Here is a 23,107-nt window from a genome sequence, read left to right on the forward strand (position 1 = left end):
TCTCACGCCCTTCACTCCCTTCACTAGTGGGAGCACTGACACATCGTTACCACCCACACCCTTGTTTGATGAACTATAACCGAATGTCAAGATGTACGAGGTTGGACTGACATCAAATAGCAAACAGTCTCTATTCGCTAGGATACCTTGTCCAGCAGAGATAGAGCATAGGCGTGGCTGTGGGAGCAAGCTTCGCTCCCGCCAGATGCCTCATCATGCTACAAGTAGAGGCTAGCTAATACAAGCCACACATATGTTAGACGTACCCGCGAGAGTGAGTCTAGATGAAAGAATAAAAGAATATAACTTTGTAAGTCTAGTAGTGTAACAACAGTTCCGATTAGTTGTATTCTATCCCCACGTTCCTCTTAAGGCTATGTAAGTGGATATCTGCAGCCATGTCCGGCCCATTGCGCCGTCCCGTGCTCCGGAGTCCGGGGCGCATAATGAGACCCGGAGCGCCGATACGGACGGCATCAACCCTTTGGTTACCTCTTCCGAGTATGAAAGGAAGACAGGAAGACGCGTTGAGGGAAAATGACGTATCGATGGCCTTCTTTAAGATATGCGTATTTATACCGAAATGTTTCCATACTCTACTATACCATTTGACTATACTTACTTGTCTTTGTCGCCAATATTCAGACTCTACTGCTGCACGCTCTTTTATCAACTCCCTTTACAAAAATCACAATGGCTCATTCGGCACTGCCCTCTGACAAGGTCCTGGGAATGCCGCCCTTCATGGCCGATTTCCTCATGGGAGGTGTCTCTGCCGCCGTCTCCAAGACCGCTGCCGCTCCCATCGAGCGAGTCAAGCTCCTCATCCAGAACCAAGATGAAATGATCAAAGCCGGCCGCCTGGACCGCAGATATAACGGCATAGGCGAATGCTTCAAGCGCACAATAGCTGACGAGGGTTTTGTTAGCTTATGGCGCGGTAACACGGCGAATGTGATTCGGTATTTTCCCACGCAAGCTCTCAACTTTGCCTTTCGCGACAAGTTCAAGAAGATGTTTGGCTATAAGAAAGATCGCGACGGCTACGCCATGTGGATGGTGGGAAATTTGGCTTCGGGAGGCGCTGCCGGAGCGACTGGTCAGCTTTTTGTCTATTCTCTTGATTACACACGAACTCGGTTGGCCAACGACGCAAAGAAAGGAGGGCAGCGCCAGTTTAATGGATTCATCGATGTATATCGGAAAACATTAGCATCGGACGGCATTGTCGGCCTTTACCGCGGCTTCTTTCCTTCTGTCTTTGGCGCTGTTGTTTATCGAGGTCTTTACTTTGGCATGTACGACTCCTTCAAGCCACTTGTTCTCATTAGGGCTCTTGAAAACAATTTCTTGGCTTCATTTTGTCTGGGATACTTTGTCACCACAGCGGCGGGCATCGCTGCCTATCCGCTAGACACCATCCGCCGGCGCATGATGATGACTTCGGGAGAGGCAGTCAAGTATAAAAGCTCGTTTGATGCAGCTAAGCAGATTATTGCGAAGAATGGAGTGCGAGCTCTCTTTAATGGCGCTGGAGCAAACATTCTTCGAGGTGTTGCTGGGGCTGGCGCCTTGTCAATCTATGATCAGCTTCAGGTTATTCTATTTGGCAAGACGTTCAAGGGTGAATGAGGAATTAGTGTTGCCTTGTTTCTTTGTTCACTGAATGTCTTTTTTTTTTTTTTTGGTAGAATTTAACGCGATAGTAGAAGAGAGCACTTGTGAGAAGCATACATGTATGTAGCTCGTAGAAGTGCATACGCACAAGTAGTATAAGAAGAATAAATTAAACTAAAATATAGAGATATTAAGTGCTAAATAAGACCGTGATACTGGAGTGATGTGTGTTTCTCAAGACCTTCACCATGCAATTTACATAGCCAATAATATAGGCTCATAAGGAAACAGTTGATCGATCAACTTCTCATCAGTCCGTCGTAGTTGGGAAGCGTCCACTTCACATTCTCCTTCAGAATCCAGTTTCCAACAACATTCAGCCTCAAGAAAGCAGCTATTCCCAGAAGCAGGTTGACGAGCGCAATAGTAAACGGCGACTCGGGCATCTTATTCCAAAAGATGGTGTCGTCGCCCACTCCGTGCGTTACCTGGTCGATGAATGGCCGGAACTTGTCATCATAGCTCTTGAACGCCATGTCAAGACCATCGGTAGGCTTGCCCCCCTCCTTTGCCTTTCCGCAGTGACGGCTAATCTCTCCAGCGAGGACATAAGCCCCTACTAGACCGGAAGTTGTTCCCATGCCGGTGAGTGGTGAAGGACAGTATGCGGCATCACCACAAAGGGCGACATTGCCGTTGAACCAAGAATCGAGCTTGACAAGACCCAGGCGCTCGCAATAGAAGTTCTCCGATTCGAACATGTCTCGAATGATATCTTTCGAATGCCATCCAGCGTCGGTGAAAATTTCCGCTAGGGCTTTCTTCTGTTCTTCCACGCCGTCTCGGTGGGCCTTCTTCATTCGATCAGAGGTCGTGTTGCAGGGGAGGTATATCTGGATCTCCTCTGCATTGTGCCTTCGCGTCATGATGGCTCGCCTCTTAGTCGCCAGGTAGAACGTTGAGTTGTACTCTTCTCCCTCTTGAATTGGACGAGGAATCGTAAAGTATGCCGTATAGGCACCCTTCACTGGGCGTAACGCGTCTTGGACACCAGGGCCCAACATGAGCTTGCGAGTGTTTGAGCCCATGCCGTCAGCACCAACCAAGACGTCAAAGTGATCTGTTTTGCCATCGGTGAAATGGACTTCAACACCATCGTTCTTTTGCTTGAAGCTGTCAATGGAGATGCCAAACAGGAAAGTGACCTTGTCCTTTATAACATCGTACATAATACGACACAGGTCACCCCTCATGATCTCATATTCAGTAGTGAAGCTCTGCACCCCCTTGCCAGAATTGTTCACTCCGAAGTAGGCTCGTCGTCTGTTGGAGCTATCGACGACGGCAAATCCTTGTTCTGGCACAGCTCTGGCGCGAAAAGCTTGGTCGAGTCCCATCAACTTCAGGACTTCGACTCCTGGACCTCGGAGATCGACTTGAAGGCCAGTGGTTCGAAGTTCAGGATAACGTTCAACGACGGTAACATCGTGGCCCAGCTTGGAGAGCCAGTAAGCGAGGGCATTTCCGGTGATGCCAGCACCGCTGATTAACACTTTCATTTGTGCCATTGGTGTTTATAAGTTGATGTAGATGCTGGAGTTGAGTGTATCTGGTATCGATGTTCTTGTTGGTTGTTGAAGTGTAAGAGCTGTACTGATGGGACTGAGGTTGAGAGGAGATGATGATGCTAACAAACTTGTTGAGTTTAGATTTGGGCGACATGTAAGGGATATATATATGTCTTACTCGTATACTTCGAACTGCTGGTCTCGGTATATTGAAGCCGTAAATCTCTGCCGCGCGATATATCCGCCCGCTACCGTTTCGGCCGAGGGGGGCGATCACCGTGTAAATGGGGCATCGCATAATAGTTCAATTAATGGCCCCTTTTAAATGTTTTCTATAAAATGGCTTGTGATGCCGCCACTCATGCGAGTGGGTTAAGCGGTGCATGAAACGTGTTACATCTGGCCCTCAAAATAGTAATTATAACCGCTGCGTTATATCTGCGTAACCATCGTGACATCACGCGACCATTTCTCTTGTACAAAGAGGAGAGTAGTTGTACAATTTTCAGGTGCCAATATACATCATTGGCATGTTACAAACATGTCAAGTTGATCCTAATAAGTCCTTGGCTCTCTGGAGATTTCAGAAGTTCAAGAAAAGCCTGTTTCCGCCAAGAAGAAGTCCATGTCAAAATCCAATCCATATGTGTAGTCATCTCTTTCTCCAATGATAGATTCGACATCCGGCGTAGGTATTGACAGAGAAGTGGTACCTAGACGATCCTGCAACAGTTCCAGACACAACGAAATACTATCCCTCGCACCCTTCGCAACGCGCCCTTCGCCAGATACGCCTTCTTCCGTGGCTTCCGCTTGAGCCGTAATCATGCATAAGAACATGTGGCTCTTGACGTTTGTCTCTCCTTGCCGGATCCGCTCTATTGATTGGGAAGTCATTTCTGCTATAGCCTTCTTAAGCGGATTTATGTAATGTGAGTTGCGGTGTAATGCTCCGTCGAGATACTGAGTTTCGACTTGGGCGAGAAGCTCGAGACTAATTATGCTTGTGGCATATCGGATGCCCTCTTTGAACAATCCTCCTCCAATCGCCATAAGATTGAAGAATCCTTCATCTGGCTCAGGAGATGCTATGGTCATGGCGGTGTCTATGCTAACCTTGAGTGAATAATGGAACAACGGGTTCACCCGCGCTTTATTAGCAAAGGGACAATGGAGCGGAATCAGGAAACGGCGTAAAAGGTAGTCGAGTAAATTCTGATGAAAGGGGGTGACGCCAGATGCTTTGTTTTCTCTTGCAAAGGTATTCCACTGACGACAAGTTTGGAGAATATCCGCGCTCAAGTCAAGCACATCTAGATAAGACAGCTCGGAGTTTAGACCGTTCAGGAGACTGAGTATTCGAAGGCGTGTTGGGAGCGAGTCAAGGAGAATGATCTGCATAGATGTCCCGGTAAAAGTTTCCTTGGGGTGAGGCTTCAGTTCAGTGGCTGATTCTCCTATCTCGTTGTCATTGCTATTAGCCGGCGGCTCAGTATCAAATTCATCGAAAGAGATCCTTGAAGGCAATGCCGAATCGAGAGACGATTGAACCACTAGTTCCAGGATTGTGGCCCATAATCTTCTACGCAGCTGCGCCTGCAATACGGACATAGGAGGGAGATGTTTGGGGTCCCGATGCAAACCAATCTGTATCGCCCGGTGGATGAGCGACCCCGACGAAACCCAAATGAACTCCCCTCCGATTGAAAAGACTTGCCGGGCAAGCATCACCAAACAATGTATCTGCAGCCCGGAGATGTTGAGACGGTCCTTTTCCAGTGGCCCAGAAAGCCAAGTTTCAGCTGCGTATATCCATTGATGCACCATTTGGCGAAGTCCGGAATCGGATTCCACATGCGGAGCCAAACTGGACCCTATGGCAATCACGAGAAGCACCTGAAGGCGTAGTATGCCTGAAGCAGTCTCGGGGCTACTCCAGAACCTCTCGTAAACTCTCCAAAAGGTGGGCTCGTGCAAAATCCGGTGTGTTGACTCAAATGATTGGAAATACAAGGCTGCCATCTTGTCTGCCACTTGACGCGAAGGGGGCGTCAGATCAAAATTCAGCGATGAAAGGCATCTACTAGGCCGTCCAATCTTGAGGGTTCTAGCTACGCTTTTGCACTTTTGGAGCAAGCCGCTGGTCTCGACGATCAGAGCTCTGGTTTCAGCGCTCTTGAACGAGTTAATGTCTCCAAAGCCGCATATTGCTCCATAGCAGGAGATGATGGGTTCAAACTACACAACATGTGAGCATCCCGAAAATGTACAATGTGCAAGCTGAAGCTGTAGACTGTACCTCTTTAGCTATGCCAACCCAGTGGCTCCATCTCATAATTCTTGTTTTATTCAAGATGATTTGGGCGTCCGGCATGCCCGACTCACCAGCAAGGACATCTCTGCCGGCCTGGGATATATCGTGTACGGGAACATGTACAAGGGACCGCTCAAGTCTCCGTACCCGCTCCCTGAGATGATGGAGCTCGGGATCCACGAACCGGGGGCGAGTCGGATTTTGGATCTCATTTGCACCTGGTGTATTCGACAAGTCATTTGGTCCGAGCGTCGATGCCGCAGCATTGAGTGTCTCGTTTTCTCGGCCGCCATGATCTGATGCCGTCCTATTACTCGTACTCGTAGTGACGTTACAAGTAGTACTCATAGTATGCCTGATTGGGTCGACATGTGACAAAGGCGAGGCTGGATGGACAGCTGGAGGGCTTGGCACCGAGGAGCTGGATATTCGGCGAGTTTGCCGATGCCTGGCTCCGGGCTTCACCTGATGGATCCTGTAGTTGCACTGTGTCTCGGTCGAGACGCAGCGGCCGCAAGGGTTACTTCGGTCACACTTGAGCTTGCGCCTCCGACATTCAAGACACGAGAGCGCGGGTCTCCGGCGGCGGTAAGGTTCGTGTTGCTGTTGGTTCATGGCTTGGGAGTTGTCTCGGCGGTATCGTAAAAAGCAAATATTGGCAAATTGGGTGGTGGGCTGGAGTCACATCAAGGGATACAGCTTTTGGATGGAGCAATGCAAGGGACTGGACATTGAGACATGGCGATGTAAGGGGGGAGGGAGTATTGAGATTCGAAAAAGCGAGGCTCGGCCAACTCGGACATGGGTGCGTGAATATGCCGAGGACAGCCACAAGCTCTCGGCCGACAGATTTTAATGTCTCTTAGCGCCGCCCAGTGCCGACTGCGATCAAAGTATGAAATTTACTAGGGGAATAGTTCCGTGTTTCCTTTGCACCATGTTCTTGTGAGAGGTCGGGTGGAATACTCGTACTCGTAGCTATGTGCTTGTCGTGTGCAGATCATCATTTGCCGTGTCTAAGTATCATGGAGGTGTGCAAAACACCAAATATTGGCACGGTCCTCACCTCCTCAAAGCCCGTCTTGTCGTACAGCGTCTTCCCGGCAGGCGTCGCCAGCAAATAGCAGTCCTTTCCTTCGCTCGCCGCCCGGCTGATGCCCCAGTCCAAAAGGATCTTCCCGATCCCCTTCCGCTGCTGCTGCGGGTCCACCCCGAGGTAATCAAGATCTTGTGAGCCGGGAAAAGCTCCCGTTAGCTACCCGTTTAGGGCAATTTCGGATAAGGGCCACGGAGAATTTCCCCAGGGGAGGGCAGGAAAAACTTACGCCAGACGTCCTTGATGCCTCTTTCTCCGAACATCTCCTGGTGGTCGGCTGAAACGATAGCGCGGAGCTCTGCATACGCCTCCTGGTCGAACGAGGGTGGTGGCTGTTGTTGAGCGGCAGACGGGGGTTGATTGGCCGCCTGCGATTGTCTGTATACATCCCACAGAGCAAAGCCCACCACCTGGTCGTTTAGAGAGTCGTCGACGGCTACGACCATGATGGCGTCTGTGGAACTCAGGCTTGCCGTCTTTTTGGCATATCGCCAGGAATAGGCTTCGCCTTCTCCAGCGAGCCGAGCAGGAAATAGCCGGGCTGCAATGGCATCTGTTTCCGGGTGAAAGGCCGCCGAAGCTATGCGAGCAATGGCGGGAATGTCGTCCTCCGTAGACTCACGCACACGTATCGTCATGTTGAAAAGACCGGTAGGGACCGTAATGAGTAGCAAAAGGAGCAAAGTATCGAATACAATCCACCTACAAGATCAAGATACAGGCACGAGTATACATATCGCTCCGACTTTAGCGAGGGTGGTGGATGTGCCGACGCTAAGCTCGCCCAATATGTCAAATGTCAACCAAAGGGCGGAGAAGGTGGATTTCTTTGTCATCACTCGCAGTGCTGGAGATTCCGACGAATATGAAGCTGTTGGTCATGGAGATGAATAGAAATTTGGTGTTTTGAGTATTACATGTTGCTTAAATTGCCATTGGTCAAACGCTGATAACGTTTCCCTCAAAGTGAGTTTGACCAATATTGTAAGCCGTTGACAATAGGCAACAAATCATAATCTCCTGGTGGAGGTGATATTCCGGATATCGATAATAGAAGATCCAATTAATTTCCGAGAGCTGTAAGATGAAAATCTATCTCGGCTATACTGCAAACTAAATCCTAGATTCTAAATATTTTTTCGGCTTTGTTGGAGGTCTAGGGTATGAAAACTCACACCGCAGCGTGATGAAGCTTCAAATCTTATCAACATCAGTGAGACCCTACCGCAAAGCCTTACTAAGCGGGAAAATGACTTAGACTAAGCGGTCGCCACGGCCTCTAGCACGGCACCATCTAAAGTTGAGATCCATTCACTCAAAAACTTTTACGTAGAGCAGATACATTCCATTCAGTGTCTATCCGCTGTATAGGGACATGAGGGCGAACAAATATGATAGCTTCTGTACTGTTCGTCATGTATTTTAGCTATTTGAAAGGGTAGCAATGAGCAAGATATGTGACGGAATTCGTGTTTTACAAAAGATACCAAGAGTTCAGTTAAGGTTGGGCTATAAGACTTCGTCAACGTGGGAGCATTCATTGAATTCAATGCAGGGCCAAATTTACGGTGCTTACAGGCGGATACCGAAAGATTCCTGTCAGGCCGATTAGCGTCGAAATGATTCATTACAGCTCTCTCCCATTGGTCAAGAAATTCCTTGCGGAAACGCGAGATGTCCGCCCTCACGCCATATCTTGTTCCTGAGCTGAGCTTTCGTTGCCTTGAGTATCTATATCCGACTTGTATCGGATATACAAGACAGAAAGGATTTTCTCATTCTTTCTCAATTCCTCTCGTACCATCATCTATCTCATAATTTTCATCTTTAGAAAGAGGTAGAATCTTGTTGGAACCGAATTGACCAGCAGAAAACCAGGTGGCATTGACACCAAGTCCGAGTCCACCATAGACTGCAGGATCCCGTACACCACGACGACCCTGAGATGGATCATTTACCAAACTCAGTTAGTCACACGAAATTTAGCTTCCCTTAATCATTTAGGCACTCGTACTTTAGGAAAATCTCTCTACACGATATACCAGCATCCGGTCGGGTCGGATCTAGAGTTCTGGGCGGACTGTGGACACTTGAGATGAGTGGTGGTCCATCCAGGCGGTTCTCAGGAGACTGCGGCGGATGAGCCAACTTGTCTTCTACCATCACCCGGAGAACTGGCTCGCAAATGCTAAATTTTCTTTGAGCTGCCCAAAGACTCTCGTCACTTCAAGATGCAAAAGAATGCCTGCATTTCGTGCCGTACGTCGAAGCTTCGGTGCTCGTTGGAGACATTTGCAGAGCATAACAAGTGTAAGCGCTGCTTCACCACCAACAACGACTGCATTTTCAAGACCGTTGCGCCAAGACAGAGGAGGAAGCGCACCGATACGCGCGTCACAGCTTTAGAACAACGCCTCGCAGAGCTGCAGGCCTCAATAGACTCGCAAAAGTTGAGACGGTACGACAATGGCATAGTGCGCACCACAACCAGCAGGAGTGTCCTCCAGGCACCGCCGCCAATATCTCAACTTGTCAATGCTAGTGAGACTGCAGCGCTAGTTGAAGACAGAAAGTGGCTGCTTCAAGAACAAGAGGACAGAGGAAAACTGGCGGATCATTGTCACTTGCAGTCGTCGCTGGAGACGGTGCTTGCCTCGAATCTACTGTCAACAAGCAAAGCTATAGCTCTATTCAACGACTTTGCCAGCAATGTCCTCCCTCAGTATCCAATCGTGGCCTTTTCCAGTTACGAAAACTTTGACTGGCTGAGGAGACGCCAGCCTACGTTACTCTTTGCGGCCATCACCGCAGCATGCAGAGCATCTGATCCAGTCCTCTTTCGAAAGCTTCATCTCCAATTACGAGGTGACCTATCAGAGCAGGTCATGGTCCGTGGGCACAAGTCTGTTGAGCTGGTCCAAGCCATTCTGGTAATGGTTGAGTGGTACGACACACCCGACGACATGGTGCAATTGAACTTTTACACATGGATCCAGATTGCAGGCTTAATGGTGCGTGAGCTGGGTCTCTGGCCCTGGAACGAGGAGATTTCAGCCGTGGAGCATACCGCCGTTGAGTGGCGCACGTCATTTGCTGCCTATCTAACCATGTCGATGTAAGCGACCTGTTGCATCCCTTTATTTTCTTTCTCCTTTGAGGTGTTTGTTCACCTCAACGGACACATTATGGAAAGATTGCTGACCCGACGGATAGTGCCGCTGTTAGCCTCCGTCGACCAATGTCATTGGTTTGGACTGAAAGTATGCGGAAGGGGTTGGATGCTTTCGACAAGGACAGTGTGAACGACAATGACAAACGATTGGTTGCATGGGTGAGGCTGCAGATGATAGCAGAGGGCGTCGAAGCATTGAGAATCAAGGTACATGCATCATTGGCGCTGCCTGGAGCTGATGCTGCAAGTCCTGTCGATCAGCATACTATCTCGTCACTAGAGAGCCGTTTTGCTAGATGGAGAGATGCTGCTCAGCCTGTACTGAACGGTAAGGGGCTTTGTCTTGGGTCCAAACCCAGTTTCACTGCCTACCTGGAGTGGCTTGGTGGTTTTAGCTAACGAGTACACACATGATAGGCTCGCTCCGGATGCATTTCTTTTACTGCCGCATCAAATTTTATGAGCTGGCCGTCACATGCAGTCCAACAAGCTCAGCAACACACCCAGAGACGCAGCCACCGGGCTTGGCAGTTGTTAGGGATATGGCCTACATCCGAGCCATCATGTCTCTCATACAGTCTAGTCATTCAGCTCTGGATACCCTGGTACTTTTTGACATTGCAACGTATCGCCGCTGTCCCACCGTCACCAGCATCCGGGCACTTTATGCACTGCAGGAGATTATCACAGTATGGAAGTCGGTATACCATCAACGGGGATATCTGTCCGAGTTTGTGAACGAGGAGGTGCTGGCACTCTCGTTCTACGCCAGGCAGACGGAAGAGTTCTTTAAGCAGGCAACAGGGACAGAAGGGTTCGCCATTCCAAAAATGGCACTCAACGCGCTGGCTAATGTCTTGTTCTCTCTCGGAGATATGAAGAGTCACAAAAGACGATACCGGGTACAACAGCCGGAGCTTGTTGGCCAAGAAAAGCAGCAGGGACCAGTCAGAGCGCCACGTCGGATGGCCAATGACCTGGACGTAATCTTAATTATTGACCTGGGCAACATCCAGGCGCCATCTGCGGAGCATGTCCAGGCCCAGGGCCAGGGCCAAGAACGGGAGCAAGACCGGGACTGGGATGATGTGCGATCGGATACAACACTAGAGTGGCCGCCGACATCCAGTACCAATGACGGGTTCAGCGTTACGCTGGGAGATGTGCTTTTGGCACCAGAATTAGAAGCCATGACGGCTCCAGATTCGGTAATTGACCCGGGCTGGTTATTGTCAGAGTGACGGTGAGTGTGTCGATCTGGTTGATCCATGCAACTGCAGTACATGCGAGATGGGAATATGCACGCAGTATGCAATGTTGTTCTGATGAGGAATAGCTACGAGCACGGAGTACCTACAGTACAGTAATGAGACAGATTTTGTTAGCCGACGAATCAGACCCTGCCCATCATTTCGTTTCCATTTTCGCCCATTTTCCTGTCCTTTTAAACGGTGACGATGTGGTGTTGAAGAGTTAGTTCCCCGGTCACAAAGTGAAACCCAGCAAACAGACTAATGCAGTGCAGACAAGGATGCTGCTCGTTGAAGTGAGGCTGGAAAAAAGGAAGGCAAAGGAGTATGTCACGACGGAGGTTCGTTATTGGCCAGCCTAGGTTCTTGTTGTTTGATTTGGTGCTCCTGTTTCAAATGGTTGACGCTCTTCTCACCGGCTTTGCACGACACCCCGGATGGAAAAAAAGACAGCCACAACTGCCGGTCTGTCTGTGTCACCAGCACCGCAGATTAAACCGAAGAGGCCATGGCGTATGACCCGTGCTGTACATGGACTTGGAATATTTGGATTCAGGAGAATTTGGACAGAGGAGGCTAAGCCAGCCACATGAAAAAAAGGAGCATGCATGTGGTTTTGATGCTGGTTGTAGCGTTCAAATACACGTATCAGAAGTGCAGCAGATGAGATGGAGGCTCTTATAGACTGCCTACATGTACATTTGCCTAACGTGTAAATGTGCATGTGCCAATTCACCTCCTTCTGTAGATGTAGGTAACTGGTACACAGAAAAGCAGGTGCCGCGCTACGGGATGCCGCGGTTCACGATACCACAACGGCAAAGCATCGCCAATCTCAATCTAACCGTTGCGACCCTCCCGCCGGGTACGAGATTTTAGCGTGGGCATGGCCAACAATGCAAAGAAACAAACAAACCGATGGTGCCGGAGTGGCTGCGGCTGAGGGCAGGGGTGGCATTTCCACTGTATACAAGGACAAGGGTCTGGATCTGGCTTCAGGATTTTGTTTCTTTGTCTGGACGGACGGGAGGATCTAGGCTAGAACTGAGACAGAGGGTACATGCTCGTATGTAGCTAGAGGTTCTGGTCGAGTTTGTCTAGGGCGCCTCTTTCTGGACGTCTTGAGAGTGCTTGAGTGCTAAACGGTTCATTCATTCATCCCTCTTGTCTTGTTTGGGGGTTTTCAGCTAGGCTAGTAGTAGTATCTCGTGCATGCATTCTACGTGAAACGCTGAGAGAGAGAGAACCCTGGAACTCAAGTCATTCTAGGCTGTCAGTATCCAGATACACTAATGTGCTTTATCCTTATCTGGTCTGCACTGCATACAACAGGATTGCCTCGGCGGATCTCAGCTCATGACTCGAGCCACTTCCTCCCCCCCGAGCGACGGACAGATCCCGAACCATCTCCACGATGCTATTGGAAACTTGCGTGTTTTGAGATACCCTCACACTCACTGTCAGGCATTCCCGGTTCCCGGATCTCGTACACAGTGTCTCTTATCTCCTGCGCACATGCGCTAAAATTCATCTGCGCATCCACAACCCACCGACATGGGGTACCTAACGGTCACTAAGCCATCTTCAGAACTGCCTGAGACTTCCGCAGCCAATCACAGACTTCTCAGATCCACTGCGAAATCGAGGCTAATGCACCACGTGATTGCGCCATTCCCTTTCGGACAGCTCCCGCCGTGCCTGCTCAAGCTTGGTCTTGCTCAGTGCTCTCAGCCCCACCAAGGGCCGCTGTCTCTCTCTACCGTTTCGAGATGGACAGCAGCTCGGCCATCTGCACCGTTGGATCGTCGCCTTGGCAGCTGGAAGCACCAAAAAGTGCCTTTTCCCATCATCACTTTCGTTGCTTTTCTCCATTTTCTTTCTCCTCATCTCTCCCCCTATTATTCCCTCTCTCATCTAGTTTGACACTGAGTTTACGTATATATAACCTTCGATACCGTCTCTCTATTGTCTCTCCACCGTCTCTCCGCGTTTTCTCCTCGATTTCCCATAATCACCGCGAAAAAGGAGAGTTGGAGAGTCTCAAAGAGCTAAAAAGGGGGGATTAACAACATGGACGATTCCGTCACTCCCCAGCGGTTCAAATATGCGTGCACCGAATGCCAAAGGAGGAAACAAAAAGTACGCCACGAGTCACAACGCCCAGCAGTTCTGGATACCTTATATTAACCTCTTCTGCCATCCAGTGCAATAAAATCTTCCCTTGTGTACACTGCAAGTCTCGAGGTGTCCAACGCAATTGTATCTTCAAAGAAAAGCCAGCGAAACCAGCTAATCCACCACCACAAGCGAGCGGTGCTACTACAAGCAAGACAACCGTTGGAGTCGGAGCTTCCAAGAAACGGTATCGCGGCAGTAGCGAAGACTCTAGTTCCGACAATAACTCTGACGTAGACACTGGTAATGGAGGACTCGATTCCGTTGGACAGAATGTCGCCCCTGTGGACTCGGATAATCCAGGTTCCCTCGTACCTGAGCAGTCCAGTGGTCAACTTACGCAGCTTTCTCCCGATACACAGGTAAGACCCCTTGTCGAATCATCAGATTGACTAGTGGAAGAAAATCCATACTTATGCGGACATTTTCCTTTCCAGATGAGACAATCCCGACCTCGACGCAACAAGCAGTACCACATTTCAGCCGAGGCCTGCACCGAACTGCGCTCTGCACTCGCCATTATTCCAGAAGACCGGAATCACGTAGGTATGTCTGCTTTTAGGGCGACCGATCTCCTCTTTTCATGTCGGACTTATGTTACAATGTTCTCTTTCGACTGACCAGACGCTGCGATTGCCCATTCACAGATGCCCTCATCCTGAGCTTTTTCCAAAACGTAAACCCGCACTATGGCATGATTCACAAAACAGATTTTGGCAGAGAGTACAATCGTTGGTGGAAAAAAAGGTCCAGAAATAAACCGCTGCCCGTTCCATGGACATGTCTGTTACTGATGATGTGCGCGTGCGCCTGTCAGCATCTACCTGTCGACATACAGAAGAAACTCGAGAAAATGCTCGGTAATGGTTGCCAGGAGTGTACCGAGTCTTTTCATTATGCAGCGCGTTATCTCTACAGCGCCATGCCTCCCGGTCATTACCATAAGAACAATGTCTTGTGGCTCTTGCATTCAACGTATTGGTACAAAGCCGAGGCCCTGTTTGTCGAGGCCTGTCATATATTCTATACAGCCGTTCGTGAAGCCCAAGAACTCGGTATGCTGTTTCCATAGCTCAAGTATTCCATAGTGCTGATAGCCGCTGACCTTGTCTTTGTCTTCGACTCATAGGATTCGATACGGAACGAGATACAAATGACGTACCCAACTTTGAGCTCGAAATACGGCGGAGAGCTTGGTGCGTAATCGACTCGTGGGACTGGTGAGTTTTCCACAGACGTTTCACTCGCTTTAGAAGTGCAGCACGTGCAATTGAGACGTTGTAACTTATGTATTTTCAGGCAGATAGCTTCCGGACTGTCTCGAGATACAATGGTCGATCACAGCATGTGTAATGCGAAACGCCCCTCATTGACGTTGGAACCGGACGGAGAGTTCTCTCCTTTGATGCACATGAATATGCAGTCAGATCTAATCCACAGACTGGCCGGCCGCTTCCCTTGCCCGGCTCAAATCAAGACACGTAGCGAGGTCATGGAATACAAAGGCATGATTGATGAGTGGATGAGGAATTTCCCTCCAATCTTTGCGTTGACGAACCCAGACACGTCAAACGACAAGAAGCAAGCCTGGATCGAGTATCATCGCCACTACAACTACACCATGGGATACATGATGGTCCTGAATCCATTTCGGCCGCATATGGCGTTGCCATACACCGACGAGTCTTCTGAGGAGGAGCTAGAGCTTCGTAGGATTGCGGTTGACTTGACCCTGATGATAGTTCAAGTCCTGGACAACTGGCTAAAATTTCTCACCTTTCGGGACGGGCGATTTCATTTCATCATCTTTTCTCTTGTTGATGCCGCGACTGTGATGAGCAACATGGTGCTCAACGACAAAGCCCAGACGCTTCCTCGCCGAGACGATGTTTACCGCGCTATCAAGACTACCTTGGTGCTCCAGAGGAAGCTTTACTTCCTATCAGGCTCTGCCAAGCTGGGGTTCAGAATTGTTCAGAGAATCGTTAGGCACCTATTTCGCTCGACACCGACAGAGTACTTGGATTCACTGGAGAATGCTGATCATGATGACACAAATGACGATAACACGCAGCCGGTTGTATCCGATACACTAGATCAAGCCTCCAGTGGTGCGCTGATGAATGTTCAATACATTGATCCCGAAGCTCCTGTGAGCCCTGGATTGTGGGATATATCGGTCACTGAGGTCCCTGCCCCGGTGTCCGACGCTCGAACTGGATCACAGCTTGCTACTTATGCTGATTATGGAACACCCAGTCACAATAATGGTGCGACCGTGGGACCTGACGGACATACGGGCAACATAAGTCCACACATGATCTCCAAAGACCGGGCAAATACGTCTTCCCAAGATACTTTAGCTATCCCCGCAACATTTAACTCTGCTGAACCCACGGCCTCTACTACTGGTAACGGGCCTGTACCCGTGGACTACTCATCATCAGCATCTCTACCTTCAGTGTCATCTGCATCTCCAAGCTATGTTACGGCCTTGACCCCCGAAAGTACTGCAGGTACAGCCGCACCTGTTGAATCTACATTGTCCGGGCACGCCCCCGTTTCACCGTCGGGCTATGTTTCTGCCGCATCTCCAAATGTTGCTGCGGCCCCGTCTTCAGGCCCCATTACATCTGGGTCTCCGTACTATATTGCGACGACACCCGTTTACTTTGGGCCTGTCCCGGCTGGTCAAGTCTCGGATACGTCGCTGAGCAATATTACCGATGCTTCTTTGCCCTTGGGCAATATTGTTGATGGGCCTTTGCCGTGGGGCAATATCATTAATACCTCTTTGCCGTTAAACAACACGGCTGGTGCGCCTTTGAACGGTGCCCTAGATTATTCTGCATTCTATGCCGCAGGTGCATCTCCGGTTTATAATTCTACCATGCCAGCTTATATTGACCCTGCATTCCTTTCGACACTTAGCCCATCTGCAGCTTCTGAGGACATCGTGGCTACCTCTATGCCCAATATCGGGCCCATCACAGGATTAACACCTCCATCTTTTTCTACAATCATTCCGGATACCACCACTTACGACACTTCCACGCCACACCTTCCTTGGCCGGGTTATAATGATGCAGGACTGTATACCACGCCAAAGTCTCATGAAGCTTCTATAGGGTATGACATTAACGCGCCATTGAATGCGCCCTCGACTTATGCTACTCCCGCCTCATACAGCTCCCCGGAAGGCCATGCAAGCACTGAACACAGTTTGAATCCTCCAACAGGATACGACACGCCTTCCTCCGTTTTCTTTACAACCAATAATACCACTTCTGATATTTACACGTCACCTTCGGAGGGTTATGCATCTCCGGAGAATCATGCTGCACTAGGGGATTATACCACTTCAACATCCGCCGGAACTGCTCTACTTTACTCAGACGAGGATTACAATGCCCATACGGTCTCCACGGTGTATGAGACTCCAGAGTCTTATCACACTGCGCCGTCTTCTGCCACACCTGAAAATCACTCTAAATCTCCCGATATCTAGCCACCCGTTTGAACTTGTACATATTGACGGGACACATGAGCATGCCCTACGGGTTGATTTATCCTAACACGGGCTACATTAGCGTTATATCATCGTTTATATCACATTTTGGATCAATTTTCTGCAGTTTTTGGGCTCCATCTTAGGATTGACTGATCAAAGTCTGGAAATGTATATTTCTTTTGTCATAGTGAGCTCGGTTGAGCCTGGGGGAGGATTGGATGTCTTTTGTACACTGCCTTAATAACCCAGATGATTTGACTGCATACATACATACTACCTTACCCAGCAATAGCATATATAGAATGTCAATGATATACACATGTCCCCCTCCAAGATGAGTTTGTCCTTTTCTATGTACTGTACATACTTGAACCCCCTTCCAACCCGTCCTGTGTAATTGAAATTGAAATAAACGCCGTCAGCCTCAATCTCCCCGCGTCAAACCGGAGCACCTTTCCCTTTGCGTATCATGTTAAGGAGCAAGGGCAAAAGTCCCTGTTTTGCGAAACAGCACTGAGCGAAAGTGGCCTGTTTGCCTCTCTGCCCCACCAAATCCATGGATCTTTTGTGATCTTCATGGTTAATCCTCGGCGCTGATCCTCCAGCCCGGGCCGGAGTGAAAATTTCGGGACAATTCATGTGTGAGCTGCTGTTTGCATTGCATAGCCGTGCGCAACCGCCGTCTGCAGAGGTCCAGTGACAATTGGAGCTTGGTGCACAGCTTATCAAGGTTGAGTTGGGTGTCAATAAGAAGAAACCAAAGCACGGACAGAAACGCAAAAACCACCACCAGCGTGCAAAGCGTCCATCATTCCCATTCCAAGTTCCAGTACGCAACTCACCACTGCTGAAACAACCACAGTAAGCAGCCTACCTACAGTAACAAGCATGGGGTGGCTGCAGCCTCTCCGGGCCGCTCAAAGGTCCCCCCGCCACTCACTGACGCTGCGGCCGACCCCGCCATTCAAGCTGGAGGGGCTCTCAAGGTCCAGGTCCAGGAGCTCCTCGGGCTGGTGTGTCGCCTGCCGTGCTTCTCCTTCTGCTGCTGCATCTTCTTCCTCTCCTCATTCTGCTTCTTATACGCCGTCACCGCCTTCTCTTCGCAAAAGGCCACTCTCTTCTTCTCTTTCATTCTCCAGCTCTTCTTCATTCTCCTCTCTTTCTTCTTCTCCTCATTCCTCCATTTCTCCTCTCTCAGCATCCGCCTCTTCTTCTCTCCTCTCTTCTTCGCTCTCGCCGTCGTCGTTGTCGTCGTTCCCGCGCCTTCGTCTTGCTCGACGCCCTCCTGTTGCTCCGACTCCCTCGTCTGCTCGCTTCTGCTCCGCCATGTGTCGATCCAGAGCTGGTCTCGAGGGCTCAGCCTCGGCTGCCGTCCAGGGCCGCGAGCTGCTGCCCGCCAACGTGATCCCTCGTCACTACCACCTGACTGTCGAGCCCGACTTTGAGAAGCTGACGTACAACGGCACTGTCGTCATCGACCTTGACGTGGCCGAGAACTCCAACTCCATCTCCCTCCACACTCTCGAGCTGGATATCCACGGCGCAAAGCTCTCCTCTGGTGGCCAGGCTGTTAGGTGAGAAATCTGTCCTTCTGCCATTGCGCAGCTCCATTCGTTACAAAGACAATTAGACGTGCTAACCATTACGCGTGCCGTCTCAACAGTGCCACGCCTGCCATCACCTACGATGAAGCTACCCAAGTGACCAAGTTCGACCTTGGCGGCTCCCACACCCTCACCAAGGACACCAAGGTGCAGCTGGAAATCGAATTCACCGGCCAGCTCAACGACAAGATGGCGGGCTTCTACCGCTCTACATACAAGAGACCAGATGGTACTGAGGGCATCTTGGCCAGCACCCAGATGGAGCCCACCGACGCCCGCAGAGCATTCCCCTGCTTTGACGAGCCGGCTCTCAAGGCCAAGTTCACCGTCACGCTCGTTGCTGACAAGAACTTGACGTGCTTGAGCAACATGGACGTTGCCTCCGAAACTGAAGTTCAGTCCAAGATTACCGGTGGAACCAGAAAGGCTGTTCACTTCAACCCCTCACCTCTCATGTCCACCTATCTCGTCGCCTTCGTTGTCGGCGAGCTCAACTACATTGAGTCGCGAGACTTCCGAGTCCCCGTCCGAGTCTATGCTCCTCCCGGCCAGGATATCGAGCACGGACGCTTCTCCGTCGACCTCGCCGCCAAAACTCTTGCATTTTACGAAAAGGCTTTTGGTGTCGACTTCCCCCTGCCCAAGATGGATCAAGTCGCCATTCCCGACTTTGCTCAGGGAGCCATGGAGAACTGGGGTCTGGTCACTTATCGAGTTGTCGATTTGATGCTCGACGAGAAGGCGAGCGGCGCTGCCACCAAGCAGCGTGTGGCCGAGGTTGTCCAGCATGAGCTGGCGCACCAGTGGTTCGGTAACTTGGTCACCATGGACTGGTGGGAGGGTCTCTGGCTCAACGAAGGCTTCGCTACCTGGGCTTCGTGGTATTCCTGCAACATCTTTTACCCCGAGTGGCGCGTTTGGCAAACATATGTCACGGATGATTTGCAGTCTGCTCTGTCGCTCGACTCCCTCCGAAGCAGCCACCCGATCGAGGTGCCCGTCAAGCGTGCTGACGAGATCAACCAAATTTTCGATGCCATTTCCTACTCCAAGGGATCCTGTGTGCTCCGCATGATCTCTACATACCTTGGAGAGGACAAGTTCTTGGAGGGTGTCCGCAAGTACCTGAACAAGTACGCCTATGGAAACACCCAGACTAGCGACCTATGGGACTCCTTGGCCGAAGTCAGCGGCAAGCCTGTCCACGAAGTCATGACTGCTTGGACCAAGAAGGTCGGATACCCAGTCCTCACTGTCACCGAGAAGGAAGGCGAGAGCTCTATCCACGTGAAGCAGAACCGCTTCCTTCGTACCGGCGACGTGAAGCCCGAGGAAGACACCACCCTGTACCCTGTCTTCTTGGGCCTCAAGACCAAGGATGGTGTTGATGAGACCATTGCCTTGAAGGAGCGAGAGCAAGAATTCAAGGTGCCCAGCACCGACTTCTTCAAGCTCAACGCCAACCACACTGGAATCTACCGAACACTCTACTCTCCTAGCCGCCTGGAGAAGCTGGGCAAGGCCGCCAAGGAAGGTCTTTTGTCCACAGAGGACAGGACCGGCATGATTGCAGATGCTGCCGCACTCTCCAGCTCTGGTTACGGAAAGACGTCTGGCGTCCTTAACCTTCTCAAGGGATTTGACGCGGAGACGGAGTTTGTTGTGTGGAACGAGATCATCTCTCGGATTGGATCGATCCAAGCTGCCTGGCTATTTGAAGACCAAGCTGTTCGAGACGGTGTCCGGGCATTCTTGAGAGAGATTGTCAGCTCAAAGGCCCATGAGCTTGGATGGGAATTTTCCGATTCAGACGGTCATGTTGAGCAGCAGTTCAAGGCTACACTTTTTGGCAGCGCTGGCTTGAGCGGCGACGAGAAGATCATTTCAGCCTCCAAGGACATGTTTGCCAAGTTCATGGCTGGCGATAAGTCGGCGATTCACCCCAACATTCGCAAGAGCGTCTTTGCAATCGCCCTCAAGTTTGGCGGCAAGGAAGAGGTAAGTTTTTTGATCCCATCCTCCCCGAGTAGTAGGGAATATGCATAGATATGAAATTGTACTGACATTATATGCGCGTAGTATGACCAAATCATTGGGCTGTACCATTCCTCGACCAACAGCGATGAGCGCAACACCTGTCTCCGATCTCTAGGCCGAGCCAAGGACCCCGAGCTTATCAAGAGGACCCTGGCCCTGCTGTTGAACGGCGAGGTCAAGGACCAAGACATTTACATGCCTGCTGCCGGCCTGCGCACCCACCCCGAGGGTATCGAGGCCCTGTTTACCTGGATGACGGAGAACTGGGAGGAGCTCTACAAGCGACACCCACCTACCCTGCCCATGCTCAGCTCCATGGTGTCGCTGCTGACATCTGGCTTTACCAAGCCAGAGCAGCTGGCCCGCGTCGAGAAGTTCTTTGAGGGCAAGAACAACAACGGCTACGACCAGTCGCTAGCACAGAGCAAGGACGCTATCCGATCCAAAATTTCCTGGTTGGAGAGAGACCGTCAGGACGTGGCCGACTGGGTCAAGGCCAATGGATATTCGAAGTAGGTGGACTCACTCCTATCTCAAGGGATATATCACGGGAATGGAAATAAATGAAATAAAAAGAGAACGGGACAAGGAATTTTGGCCGGTCTTTGAGCATATGATACCAGTTTACCATTGCTAATACACCGTGATGAAGATATATGTTGCCGTATAAGTTGTGACGTGTTGTCTGCATAAAAACTAAAACTGCTCGTCTGAGAATTTGTGTACATGCCTGTGTCCAAAGTATATAAAACAGCTAAATCATAATACGCCGAACACTTGCCTACTCAAAACGCAATCATTCTTTTAAAGTGACGTTTGGAAGAAGCCACCAGCACACGCCGCCTCCGACAATCAAGGCGGTAACAATCGGCTGCAGAACCTGAACACCAGCACTAGTTGCAATGAGGCCGGTGAACGAGGGAAAGATGGCGGCACCAGCTTGTGCCAGGACAAAAATGAGACCTGATTCACGTCAACTGTAAGCAAACCACTCTCGAGTCTTGTCCGTATAGGTATTACTTTAGAGGAGAAAAGAAAAAGAGGAAACCATACCTAGTCCCGTAGACTGAACCTTTCTCGGGATGATCTTGGCCGACACCCTCATGCCCGTGGCAAAGTAAGGCCCGAAGAAGAAGCCCATGAGGGCGTACGCGGTGGCGCTGGCGACGAGGTTGGGGAGCAGCCAGAAGAGCAGCTGGAGGACGAGGGTGGCGCAGGAGTAGAGGAGGATCATGCGCTGCTCGCCGAAGCGGAAGGTTGGCTCGGCGAGGAGGGTGCGGCCGAGGACGACGCCGGCCCAGAAGCCGGTGGGGACGTAGCCGACTTGGGAGAGTTTGCCGTGGCGGTGTTGGGTGAGGTATTCGACGACCCAGCCTGTTTCTTTTTGTTAGTTGTTGTGTTGTGTTGTGTAGCTGGATGGGGAGGGAGGATGGTTGTGGAAGAAGGGCAGACGTGGAAGAATGATGAATGTGGGAGAAGGATAGAAGTGAAAGAAAGATGGACATAGAAAAGGAATAAATATAGAAGAAGGATAAATGTGAAAGAAGAATAGACATGGAAGAAGGATGGATGAGCAGAGTTGAGCGAGAGCAAGATTCATACCTCCTGAGGTGGACCAGGCACCCGACTGGAAAAAATAAAAGGCGCTCATGAGCCAGACATTCTTTAGCTTAAGAAGCTGCCCTACTTCCTCCAATGCCTCCTTGTTGCGTCTCTCTTCACGCTGTGCCTCTACAGACTGTGATTTCATCAAGAAGAGGGTATCCCTAAAGGCCAGGGCAACCGCAATTAAATTTAAAGCAGAAGTCCCAAGCGTCACGTAATACACCGTTCGCCAACCCCCTTCATGGTGCTCCTCAGCAGTAGCAATAGCCGTCGAGATGAGTGGCCCGACGAGACCCCCAAGCGCATACATGGCGTGGATGAAGCTCAGCCAGCGATGCGAATCCCGGACAGCGCTGACGTACGTGTTGGAGTGCGTGTCCTGGAAGGCCATACCCAGGGCCTGGAAGAAGAAGGTGGAGAAGAAGAGGGAGTAGGGAGCCCATGGACGGAGGCATTGTGCAAAGACTTGGAAGATTGCGCCGATGAAGAGGAGCTTGCCGAGGTGGAGGTGGGCTGCGAGGAAGGGGTTTGTGAGGGCTGCGAGGAGCCATCCTGCGAAGATGGCGGCGTAGCTGGTGGTTGTTTATTACTAGATAAGGGTTTGATTTGTATAAAAGTTGATGGAAGAGAAGATGGTTTGAGTGACTTACATGATGGCGATGTGACCTGTGCCAATGGAAAACGCGTCGAGAATATGCGGCACCAACGGGCCGAGAGTTGCTGAATCCAGACCGGCGCAGAAGAATGAGTACCCGGAGACTAGGATCTTGAAGATGGGTAGAGGGGGTTGAGACTCGGATGTCTCTCCGCCTGATTCTGGATCTGCGACGGCATTGGAAGAAGATTGTCCGGGCTGAGCTTCATGGATGATGGTTTCTAGTTCGATGGGAGCTGAGGAAGAGGATTGCGGCTGGTCCACGGTTACGGTGACTGTTTTGGTGCTGGACATTTTGACTGTAGTTGATGCAATTGATGATGAAAAACAATGTTTTCGATACGATTCAATTTAGTTCATCACATATCAATTCAATCCATTTACCGGTGTGAGACTCATTCGCCGGCGTGAGACTCATTCACGCAGATACGACTGATACGGTCTGATCCTTGATTGCTGCATATCCCCGCTTATAGGCACCCTCCGTGGCTCACCTGCGGCTT

At 50.5% G+C, this 23,107-nt stretch overlaps 8 protein-coding genes across 8 annotated transcripts; 4 read left to right on the plus strand and 4 right to left on the minus strand.

The window, feature by feature from the left end:
• Positions 1-693: 693 nt before the first annotated feature.
• T069G_10304 (mitochondrial carrier protein domain-containing protein) lies at positions 694-1,632 on the plus strand (the record flags this gene model as incomplete). The annotated part of the gene is made up of 2 exons (XM_056177514.1): positions 694-1,099; positions 1,388-1,632. 2 exons carry the CDS (start codon positions 694-696, stop codon positions 1,630-1,632), a joined length of 651 nt encoding a protein of 216 aa, XP_056023804.1.
• A 284-nt stretch (positions 1,633-1,916) lies between these two features.
• On the minus strand, positions 1,917-3,176 carry T069G_10305 (FAD binding domain-containing protein; the record flags this gene model as incomplete). Its single annotated transcript, XM_056177515.1, has 1 exon — positions 1,917-3,176. One exon carries the CDS (start codon positions 3,174-3,176, stop codon positions 1,917-1,919), a length of 1,260 nt encoding a protein of 419 aa, XP_056023805.1.
• Positions 3,177-3,776: 600 nt separating this feature from the next.
• T069G_10306 (fungal specific transcription factor domain-containing protein) lies at positions 3,777-5,520 on the minus strand (the record flags this gene model as incomplete). The annotated part of the gene is made up of 3 exons (XM_056177516.1): positions 3,777-4,273; positions 4,460-5,423; positions 5,485-5,520. The coding sequence occupies 3 exons, from the start codon at positions 5,518-5,520 to the stop codon at positions 3,777-3,779; spliced, it is 1,497 nt and encodes a 498-aa protein (XP_056023806.1).
• A 982-nt stretch (positions 5,521-6,502) lies between these two features.
• Positions 6,503-7,233, minus strand: T069G_10307 (acetyltransferase (GNAT) domain-containing protein; the record flags this gene model as incomplete). The annotated part of the gene is made up of 2 exons (XM_056177517.1): positions 6,503-6,726; positions 6,825-7,233. The coding sequence occupies 2 exons, from the start codon at positions 7,231-7,233 to the stop codon at positions 6,503-6,505; spliced, it is 633 nt and encodes a 210-aa protein (XP_056023807.1).
• Positions 7,234-8,826: 1,593 nt separating this feature from the next.
• On the plus strand, positions 8,827-11,008 carry T069G_10308 (uncharacterized protein; the record flags this gene model as incomplete). Its single annotated transcript, XM_056177518.1, has 3 exons — positions 8,827-9,710; positions 9,809-10,095; positions 10,185-11,008. The coding sequence occupies 3 exons, from the start codon at positions 8,827-8,829 to the stop codon at positions 11,006-11,008; spliced, it is 1,995 nt and encodes a 664-aa protein (XP_056023808.1).
• Positions 11,009-13,087: 2,079 nt separating this feature from the next.
• On the plus strand, positions 13,088-16,700 carry T069G_10309 (uncharacterized protein; the record flags this gene model as incomplete). Its single annotated transcript, XM_056177519.1, has 6 exons — positions 13,088-13,156; positions 13,222-13,554; positions 13,630-13,738; positions 14,095-14,247; positions 14,322-14,412; positions 14,492-16,700. The coding sequence occupies 6 exons, from the start codon at positions 13,088-13,090 to the stop codon at positions 16,698-16,700; spliced, it is 2,964 nt and encodes a 987-aa protein (XP_056023809.1).
• Positions 16,701-18,029: 1,329 nt separating this feature from the next.
• On the plus strand, positions 18,030-20,860 carry T069G_10310 (peptidase family m1 domain-containing protein; the record flags this gene model as incomplete). The annotated part of the gene is made up of 3 exons (XM_056177520.1): positions 18,030-18,277; positions 18,367-20,305; positions 20,387-20,860. 3 exons carry the CDS (start codon positions 18,030-18,032, stop codon positions 20,858-20,860), a joined length of 2,661 nt encoding a protein of 886 aa, XP_056023810.1.
• Positions 20,861-21,140: 280 nt separating this feature from the next.
• On the minus strand, positions 21,141-22,898 carry T069G_10311 (major facilitator superfamily domain-containing protein; the record flags this gene model as incomplete). The annotated part of the gene is made up of 4 exons (XM_056177521.1): positions 21,141-21,307; positions 21,398-21,718; positions 21,947-22,521; positions 22,600-22,898. The coding sequence occupies 4 exons, from the start codon at positions 22,896-22,898 to the stop codon at positions 21,141-21,143; spliced, it is 1,362 nt and encodes a 453-aa protein (XP_056023811.1).
• Between the last annotated feature and the right edge of the window lie 209 nt (positions 22,899-23,107).

Source organism: Trichoderma breve (genome assembly GCF_028502605.1).
Source record: "Trichoderma breve strain T069 chromosome 7 map unlocalized scaffold00007, whole genome shotgun sequence".
NCBI lineage: Eukaryota > Fungi > Ascomycota > Sordariomycetes > Hypocreales > Hypocreaceae > Trichoderma > Trichoderma breve.